This window comes from Formica exsecta, unplaced genomic scaffold (assembly GCF_003651465.1).
Source record: "Formica exsecta isolate Colony F162 unplaced genomic scaffold, ASM365146v1 scaffold192, whole genome shotgun sequence".
Classification (NCBI taxonomy): domain Eukaryota; kingdom Metazoa; phylum Arthropoda; class Insecta; order Hymenoptera; family Formicidae; genus Formica; species Formica exsecta.
Genome location: NW_021849218.1, coordinates 1,262,978 through 1,273,215, shown reverse-complemented (window position 1 = coordinate 1,273,215; position 10,238 = coordinate 1,262,978). Strand labels below are relative to the sequence as shown.

The 10,238-nt window shown below is 45.5% G+C and overlaps 1 protein-coding gene across 2 annotated transcripts in view; it reads left to right on the top strand.

Annotated features, from left to right (window-relative positions):
* Positions 1-3,423: 3,423 nt before the first annotated feature.
* LOC115233998 (B-cell lymphoma/leukemia 11A) overlaps positions 3,424-10,238 on the top strand; it is a 33,561-nt gene continuing 26,746 nt past the window's right edge. For both annotated transcript variants that reach the window (XM_029804678.1, XM_029804677.1), the window contains exon 1: positions 3,424-4,785. In XM_029804678.1, coding sequence (XP_029660538.1) covers positions 4,749-4,785 — 37 coding nt within the window. In that variant the 5' untranslated portion in view covers positions 3,424-4,748. The remainder of the gene's footprint in view (positions 4,786-10,238) is intronic.

The following is a 10,238-nucleotide window of genomic DNA, read 5'->3' as shown; positions in this document are numbered from 1 at the left end:
GGATTCGTTCATTCAACTTGGTGCACCGAGACGGAGACGTTCTCTACCGCTTACACGGTGCTTACAGGCTGATATAGTCGTACATATGTGAATTAATTCTGAAAACACGAGTATTAATTAATCCGAGAAATTTCCATCGATATTGAGTTATTCCTGGAAACAATTCATCGCGAGATATGATCGAATCGAAATCGTCGCTCCTGTGAATTTTGTCTGAGAGACTGACATTTTTACGCAAATCGCGTAAAGAAAATGCATTAACCTTCGACCACAAAATACCACGAGCTTAAATTCGCGATGCTGACGTCGCGTGCCGCGCATCCATTGCCCTTTACCCGTGAAAACGCTCGCTACTTTCCGCGCCGCGTACGTTCGATAATCGTGGTAATCGTACCCTTTCTCCCGGGATTAACATCGATTAGGCGCGCAATCGTGATGCCGCATCGGTCGTGACGTTCAAGAAACGGAAAGCCGCCGAAAAATTTAGCACCGTGTTTTTCAACTCGAAGGAGTCTCTGACCTTTCTTCCTCCGCTTAAAAAAAGATCGCAAAAATATCTCATCAAATTATTCGGGTCAAATTGAATTCTAAGCGAGTTAATTTTGCCTGCAGTCGGCCTTCGTCGTCAGTGCTCTTATATTCTGTTTTTATTAGCCTGTTTTTATATATCTAATATATATATTTATCTCTCTCTCTCCCTCTCTCTCTCTTTGCTTACTTATCAATTACATTTGTCGATAAACGATCAAGGTGGGTTTCAGTTGTGACATTAAATGTAAGATTCACAAAGTTAATTGAGAAATAGATAAAAAAAATTGAATTGCTCTCTGGAATCTTTTCCGCCCAAATCCCAGATTGGCCGGTCGAGATATGCCGGGGATACCACGAAACACTGTCCAGGAGCCCCAGAACACTCTGGGCTCGCGGCAGATAATTTTTTGGGGTTGTTAAAAGTCACTTCAGAGACGCCTCCCCGAGGAACGAGCCGAGGACAGGGCGCGTCTGGGGTCTGGGAAGCATTTTCGGCGCCCATCTCTTCCCTCTTCCCCGATCCCCTCGTCCTCGACTCGAAGAAAGTAGGAAAGAGACCGCCTCCGCCCGTTGGAAAATTAAAGGGCGCACCGTATCGCGCGGTCCGTCACTGCAGACCGAAGATGAGAAAGCGACGTCGTATATACATATATATGTATGTACGTAATACACGTAAGATATATATACATATATATACGGATGCGTACGGAACGAGCTGTACCACGTTTCCTTTGAAACTTTGAACTTGCTATCGTGACCACCGCGTCTCTTTGTAGACGGATGAACGTCTCCCGGATCCAGGATAATACGAGACGTTCTTCCCGCCAGCGTCTCTTTTCGTTCCATCTCGTCTCATCTCTTTCTCTTTCTATTTCTCCTCCGCTAGCCTAGTCTCAGGATCGAGATCCTCCGGCGAATAATCCCGGAAAGATCCGCGTCGCGGATATCGATCCCACAAGTAGAATGAGGGGTTTTAGTCGCGGAATAATTAATGTGAGAGAACAGGTACTCCTGTGTGCTCCTCCGCTTTCTCTGTGACTCGACGCTACGTGTTTACGGCGAGTTTCGAGCGACGACGAGCGTGCATCACTCCGTTGCTCTCTACGATTCAGTCCCTGAATCTGCCTGCGACTCGTGCATTTGGCGTCCTTCTTTTTTTACACAGAAATGAAGCGATCATGATGCAAAAGTTGAATTAATTTTGAGAAATTAATTAATTCGAATACTGTAGAAAGCGTTTGAATCTGTCACCATATTTTGCATTCAAATTTTCCAGATTTTTCCCGACTTACAATCTCTTAATAAATGCGAAAAGTATGTCATATTTTAACATTAATTTAATTATCCTGATGGATTATAAATAGTATCAAATATGTCATCATAATATATTAATATAGTTTATATTTTTAAATTTTCTAATCAAGGAAGCTTGGAATAAATTGTATACAGCCTCCATCTATCTGTTTATCTGCCCTCGACAAGTAATAGCGGTTTAACAATTTCCGAAAAGTACTTAGTAAAAGTAACTTGAAACAATTTGTCACGCGCGCGAGACGGGATTCTGCTACAGAAACTCATCGCCGCTACAACGAGTGCGGCAACGATCAGCAACGAAAACTTGGCATCTCGCCAAACAACATTAATACGTTCGGGAATTACCGCGGTAACTTAAACGCTCGGTCAGCATTAATCGCGTCGACATCACGAAGGTTGTCTGCGAGCTTCGTCTTAAATTTTTTTATAAACTTTTCCCTCGTTTGCATTCGTGAGTCCACTAATCAGAGATTGAAAAAAAGATATGGAGCGATATATTCGTGCCAAACACATGCATACAACTTTATAACTTTGACCCCTCTAAAAAAACTTAGATATTTATTTAACATTAAAAAATAAACTGAGTAATAGTGGAAAGAGTTTAAGATTATATCAAATATTTACTTTTCTATTGACAACGAGAGAAATAAATTCGAAATATATCAATTAAATGGGAAAACTGGCAGATAAGAGCCAAGCCAATTTTATTAACAAATGTGCATTTTAAAACTGTACATTTGTTAATAAAATTTAACAACAATAAATTCGCGCACCAATACTAGCGCCTTGGCTTTTATCTGCCAGTTTTCCCACTTTATTGTTAATACTCCGCGCCTATTGCTGTTATTATCGAAATATATCAGCTTGACAATTTTTTTTTCCCAGACACCCTATATACACAAGACGAGTTTTCGCGCGCCGGATACGGAACCGTTAGTTGCCTTGGCGCGCGTCCGTTGAAACGCGCCGGAAAAAATCGTATCCGCCGCGTTCGCGCCGCGACGCGAGGAAAGGGTTGCGTTTTGGAAAAAAAAAAAGCGCGTCTTGCCCCTTCCACTCTCGCCGCGCCGGAGATAACCGCGCGAGAGAAGGCGCCGGGGTCTCTCCCTCTTCGCGGTTATCTTTGCGCGCGAGACAAGGACCCGGCCGATGCCGTTGAGTGAAGTCTCGGCGAAGCGTGAGAGGAGGTGGAAGCGAGAGGAGCGGATCTGGCAGCCAGACGGTAGACGAGAGAAGAGAAAGACGAAAGTGTGCGGGCGTGTTTGCGCGGCTATAGCGAGTGCGAGTGGAAGGGAGGGAGAGAGAGAGAGAGAGTGAAAGAGAGAGATACAGAGACACAGAGAGAGAGACAGCGAGCACGGGAGGGGATGAGAGAGAAAACGGAGGGGTATAGAAAGGGAAGCGAAAGGGGAGGCAGGGAGGGAGCGAGAGACGGCGAGGGGAAAGAGAGAGAGGGAGAGCCTTTACCCCCACCACGGGGGGAGGGGGTGAAAACTACCCCGAGAGCGCGTGGGGTGTCCGGCCTCGGCGCCGAGGCGAACCGAGCGCGTCCGAAGCCGAGCGCAGTGCCCGACACACACCAGGTCCCGCACGGCACACGACTAGAGGCGCGCACAGTCCGGCACAGTCCACTCGGCGATACGACCCATGCTGGACCGTCGTCGCTCCGGTCCACGCCGGCATCAGGCATCCAGCACCCGCGTCGTCACCAGGTCGCATCAACATCAGGCGACGCAACGTCAGGTCCACCCTAGCACGAGAACGCGGTGCTGTTGCAGTACATCGACGTCACTACCGCGATCGCGCGTAGTCCAGGGACCGCGGGTGTACCAGGCCGGCAATTAAAAATAACGAAAACAGAAGACGAAGATAGATAGAAAGAGAGAGAGAGAAAGAGAGAGAGAGAAAGTGTGTGTGAGGACGTCGAAGGATTCGAGGATATCGCTGGACGACGACCGTCTCCGAGATCTCCGGTTCATCGAACTCCCAGCGAAATACATACATATCGCGCCTGCGGGACACTCGCGGCGCGACGCTTTTGGACTTGTTTATATTTACCTTTTTTTTTTTTCTTTTCTTATCCCGGTCTCCAAGGCTACCGTGTCGGCCGGGCTGAAATGTGAGCGAGCGGTTGACGAGAAACAGAGTCAATTCCGACGACGACGTGATTCTCGTCCGCGGGAAATCTGTGTGAGACTGTGAACGCCGTTGATCGCGTTCGAGAGTGTTTTTGCGATCCCGTGTAATAAATTTCGGGCGGATAGATTGCGTCGAGAGAGAGAGAGACTTGCTGTCAATCGCGAAGGGTGCCACCGTCGTCCACGTCGGTCCGCACTGGGTGCGGGCGGATCGTCTCGATCGGGGTTAGCCCCGTCTGTCATATGTCGTTGGTAGACGCGGTGCAGTCGCGGAGTAGCGCGACCGACGAGGAACATGAGGACCGACATTGACAGTTGACAAACAAGTGTCTAGGTGACAAGTGTCGGATAAACGAGGAGAGAGCGGCCGCAGGTAGAAGAACGCGCGCGCGCGCGTGTGTTTTCCAAAGGGAAAAAGGACAGTGTTTTCGATATCCCCGGGAAAAAAAAAATCGGATGGACTTGTTCGCGGCGGGCGAAAACGCGCGGCGGAGGTGAGAGGGAGGAGGGCGGAAGCGTGACGACGGCCAAGATCGGGTCCTTTGTCCCGCTGTTCCTGACACCGACGCGCGCTCTTCGTCGCTTCCTCCTTCCTCATCTCGTCCCCGCGGATGTGATTCAGGAAGACACGACGACTGGCGTCAACAATAACAACAACAGCAACAATCATCCCCCTTTCGACTCCGTCCCGGGGCCCAGGCTCTCGTTGTTGTCCGAGAAACGGTGAAATTCACGCGACGATAGTCGAAGATCGCAAACGCCACCATGAGGATCAAAATGCCCGCGGTCAGGATCGCGCAAGGTGAGTGACGAGAGAGAAAAAGAAAAGCCCGTAGGAATGATTCGCCCGTCGGCCGACACGACCGCGTGTTTTCGCAGGTGTTTACATACCGATGTATACACACATGTAATTTTTCGCCAACAAATACCGACAACACGTGATCGGAATCATCGTCGGTCACTTGGGCGAATAGCTTTGTATTTAACTGACAAGTGTGTCCGTTTCGATCGACGTGTAACGACGGGTATGAGAGTCGCGCGATTAAAGGACACGTCTTCGCGATCATGATTTACCATGTTTATGAATTCGCGCGGTTAAACGAGAAACGACGCGTACAAATTAACGCGTATGTATTTAAAATCGTAAAGCTCTTCGCCTACTTTACGATGTTTCTTAAGCCTTTAAGCCAGGCTGTCGCGCTGCTTTTTACCGCCTATAATGATGCGATTAGATTAGATTTGATAATGTATTCCCGTTATCTCCTCTCTCTCTCTCTCTCTCTCTTTCTTTCTCTCGATGCGATTGCTCTCGAAGCCAAATAATTCGCGAATGTTTACGATAATTAGAATTTAATTGTATTGTCGATAAATGCCTGTAAGAAGAATGAATGGCTTCTCAGCAACGTTAGTTAACTTTGCGTAATTGTTTGCCTTTCTCTATAATTGAAATTTAAAAGAGACAAAGAATCAGAAGAACTAGAGTTGGTCGAATCACTTGCAGTTATAATATCTGTCTATCGGAAAACAACGGTTTCAGGATGAAAAACACGCACGAGACGAGCTTACCGTCAAATTCTAATCGCGAATATAAAAAATATAAATATTTGTTTTGCCTCAAAACTACTTATATTTGAGAAATACATCACGATTAAGTATTTATATTTATTATCTTGGACAAAAATGGTAAAGAGAAGAATGTTTTGGACAAAGTCACCCGATATTTCATACATTTCTTGACTTCTTTAAATATTTACTTTATATATTATAAAAACAACGTTGATTAATGGAAGCGTAATTACTTGCAGATTCAATCGATCTGTCGTCGTAGCTCGATTTCAAGTTTTCCTCGGATCAAAAGCAATCTCTCTTTCTCTCTCTCTCTCTCTCTCTCTCCCTCGGTTGTTAACCGCCGTCGACAAATCCGTACCATTTGTAACGAGAAACTCTCATCGGCGGCCCGCAAATCCTTCCGTGATCGGATCGTCGTAAATCGTTTTCAATCGAGTCACGCGAGTCCGGTACGCTCCACTTCGATCCTAATCATTTTATACATCCATTTCGATTCCATTGACGTTGCGCGTCATCGCGGTCTACGTTTGCGCGAGAAACAAAACGAATAGAAAGAAGAACGAATTTGAAAATCAATCTTACTTGCAATTAATTCCCTGACGCTTTCCCGAAAGAAAATAATCGAATGCGGCAGTCATAATACAAGTTTTCCGCATCGAGTCGGTATTCCGGTCACGATCCGGTAATTAACTCGGCAAACTAGCGTCTCGATGAAGAGGGCAACCTGTCGATGAGGTAAACGCGCGGTCGCGCCTCGTGGCGTGGCGCGACGAAAAAAAGAAAAAAGTGAAAAGGATCGGCAGTCGCGTGGCCGACGACGGGAAGGGAAGGTAAAAAAGCTACGAAAGACGGCGAGAAAGTTAAGCGAGAGAGAAAGAAAGACGGGATGGGGTACAGAGAGAAAGAGAAAGTGTGCGCGAGCGAGTGAATGAACTAGAAGGGAGAGAGAGAGAGAGAGAGAGAGAAGGAGAGGTCGAACGAGAGCGAAAGAGGGAAAAGAGGGATGGAAGGCCAACGTCTTCGGGTAACTCGTCGTCGGCTGAATTTTTAATTAGTCCGCGACAGCCCCCACCAAGCGAAGAGAGTGGAGGCGGTGAAGGAGAAGAGAGGGCATGAGAGAGAGAAAGAGAGAAAAAGAACGAGAGAGGAGAAGGAGGAGAAGATGGAGGGCGCGGGGTGAGCTTAGGAAGGGCGGCATTGTCATGCGCGCGTTTTTCAGAAACTTTTCCACCCCCGCGACTGCTACCCCCCCGTCGGTAACCATCCGCCCCCGCGACGCCCCCGCGAGGCACCCCCTCGCCCCCACGGAGCGGCGGCGACGGCGACGGCGGCGGCGGCGGCGGCTCCGTTTTCTTAATTACAACTGCGATATTCTTTAGTTCGCGCGATGACGCCGCCGCGAAAACATACCGGAATATTTTCTCGGCCACCGATTATCCCCTCGCACCCCTCGCGATTACCCCCATCGGTTGACTCGCGTCACGGGGATCGTAAGATCGATGGGCAAATTCGATCCGCGAATGCGCCGGGTCGTGACTCGTAAGACGAAGGAGACCGATGATAGCGCGCGACCGGAATCGATCGGTCGTGATTAGGAACAAGAAGACGATAATATTACTGATTCGCGAGTTTGCGTATCTACCACCTTGAGGAGGCGAAATCAATGAGAGACAGTGTCAGTGTCGGCGGATGGTGTGTGTGTTTGTGTACGTGTACGGTCCCCTTAAATATAATCAATAGTCGTTTTTATAATGACCGGAAAAAGATCTCCGAGATTAATTTCTCTCTCTCGTGGAAGCGACCTCTCCGAGAGACGATATCGAGAAAAAAGATTTTCCTTCCGCGGTAATGATAAAAGTCGGTATTTATCTCTCGACCAATTAATTGACGACTGACGACTTTGTTTCATCAAATAATATCCATCGCTTGACGAATCAACGATGACATCTTTATACGTCAAGGTGAGTTCTCGTCGGCGTTGAGTGACATCGTGATTCTTTGAGATGATTCCCGCGACGGGGGAATCAATCGAGTTAGAAAAAATTTCCGCAATGTCCAGAGATTCGACGCGGCAAATTTCGCAGCCTCAAGCCTTTCGAGGCTTCAAATTCGTGTTTGCAAACTCGGGATTATCCTCGAGGCGATGTTTGCGTCACTCGATTACCCGCCCCTATCCCTTTTACGTACGTATACCATGGACAGACAGCGGTAAATAGATCTCGCGCACTTACTTATCGAATATATCTTATCGTAAGATCGCGTGCTCGTCCGTAACGACTATGCAAAACGGACAAGTGTTTACGAGTTATCTGGTCATCCGACAATCGCGAATATATTCTCTCGCAAAGTCGACGTCAACCGTCGCGAGTAATGTCGGCGATTATTATTGAAAGAGCATTAACTAAATAGATCATTAATGTATCATAAAAAATTAATTTTTCGCTCGCTATAATTTAAATGTTATAAAAAGATTCTTCTTAAAAAGATTTTCAAATATACTGAATCTCCTGAAATTTATTTATATATTGGACTAATTGATTTTATTTTTTATTTGTGATTTAAATTCAGGGCGTTTAATTCGAAGGCATTTTCGTTTATGCTTTATTACTATCAAAAAATTTGAATAATATTTAAATGTTATGTATGCCATATACGGCAATAACATGCGAGCTTTTTTATATCATGCATTCGTATTCGTGATGATGATTTCTTAAACATTAACAGAAAACGATATCCTTTCGACGTATTTTTGGATACAAAATTGTATATATGACATCATACAAGAAAATTGGAAGAAAATCTGATCTTTTCTATTTATCATGCATCTTTTGCAAATTTTAAATTACAAAATACATGACTGCGAGACATGTCTAATGCTGTAAATCATGCGCCATTTGCGTTTTGTTTCTATCCACGTGCGATAACCACATAATGTCCTAGTCAATGGAGTCGCCGCAGGTATTCCGCATAATCCGAATCGCAATAACGCGATAACCCTTCAAGTGTTAATCTTTAAAGACCGAATAATCTGTTAACTAGTTAACTGACCGGCCCGCATAGTCATTAATCGCCGGAAGGTCCTTAAACTGACCACGCGTTTTCTTTAATTGTTGCATTTGCGGTTTGCTATGAATTAACGTAACAAAGATATATACATATGTGTGCTTTGTTTCGCAGATAAATTAAACGCGAAAACAAAATTATTCACGCCAGAAAATCATTTTTACCATAATTACGTTAAGGAAAAATCAAATGACAATTGTTTAGATTCCAACTGCCATCTTTCTCCCACAAATGTCAATCATTATTTTACAGGTGCCATCGCAATTTAAAAAACGTAATGTAAGGAAATTTGACGTTACGTATAGCAAACACCGAGCTTGGGTCGGTAAAGATCATTCTTTTCTTAACGTAATCATGATATAAATGATTTCCTCGCTTGAATAACTTTATGTTCTCGCATTCAGTTTATCCGTGAAAGAAAGCACGCGGATATATCTTTGTTACGTTAATTCGAAGCAAGGTCTTCTTTTTCTGAGCGCTTGATGAAACGCCGCGCGGCGGAGGTTAATGAGCTCGCGATTACGCCCGCCGAGAGGGGTTTCTTGCGCGCCCTATATCCAGTCCCAGAGATACTCACGAGGATGTTATTTAGCAAACAGAGAGCGCTGAAGCTTTGCCCCCCGCCGGCACGTGCGCGACATATGCGCCTTTTGCGCGTACGCGCTGGATATTGTCTTTGATGCGACCCGTCGGAAGCGGCCCTTCTTCCTCTCTTCCTCCCGCCCCTCTTTCGAATCCGTCTCTCTCTCTCTCTCTCTCTCTCTCCGAGACGTCTCCGAGGAGACTCCTCGGCTAAAAAAGCCGCTTTGATTTGATTTCCTAGATTAACGTTTAGGGCGCCGGGCGCGGCGCGTGGCCGAACCCTTTCCTCCTCCTCGCGATCCCTCTTCTCACCCGTCCCTTTCTCTCCCTCCCCGCGCCGTGTCGGAATCCCCAGCCACGCGACCAGGTAAGAGGAAGGAACTCTAGATTCTCCAAACAAAAAAGCTCGCAAGCGTGTGCGATGTGGATGGGTGTAATATTAATTGCAACGGCGGTAAAAGAGATACACTTTGGGTTGATTTCGGGTCAGCGTGATTGAATCCGGTGTAGTATTTATGATCGCATTATCAATATTTGCACGAGGATTTTAATATTATAAGTTAATCGAAATTGAGGTTTTTGTAATGGAAATAATATTCAATAATATTCACTGGTATTTTATTATGCGTTTAATGAACAGATAATTTAATTGGCGCGCGGTAACGTGTCGATTTCTAATGAAAGGAATTCAAATGAAGATATTGATATATTGATTCGTCGCGGTATAATTAATGTGACAATGTTAATCAAAATTAATATATATGCGATATTTTCATTAATATGTTTTAATTAATAATTCAATGCAACACATATATTCGAGAAATCGATCAGTTCGTGAACCAATATCGAGATGGCACCACTCATCATCACCGTCGGATGTTGCATTGATATTCGCTACTGAATGTCAACACTTGCCCTGATAAACTCTTTTTCCACCCGAAAAAAAGAAACGATTCTCGTGAGCGTAATTAGACTTTTTCGCTTCGCAATGCATTAAAGATAGATTAAAGATAGCCAATATAGTGAATAAGAAATAAAACT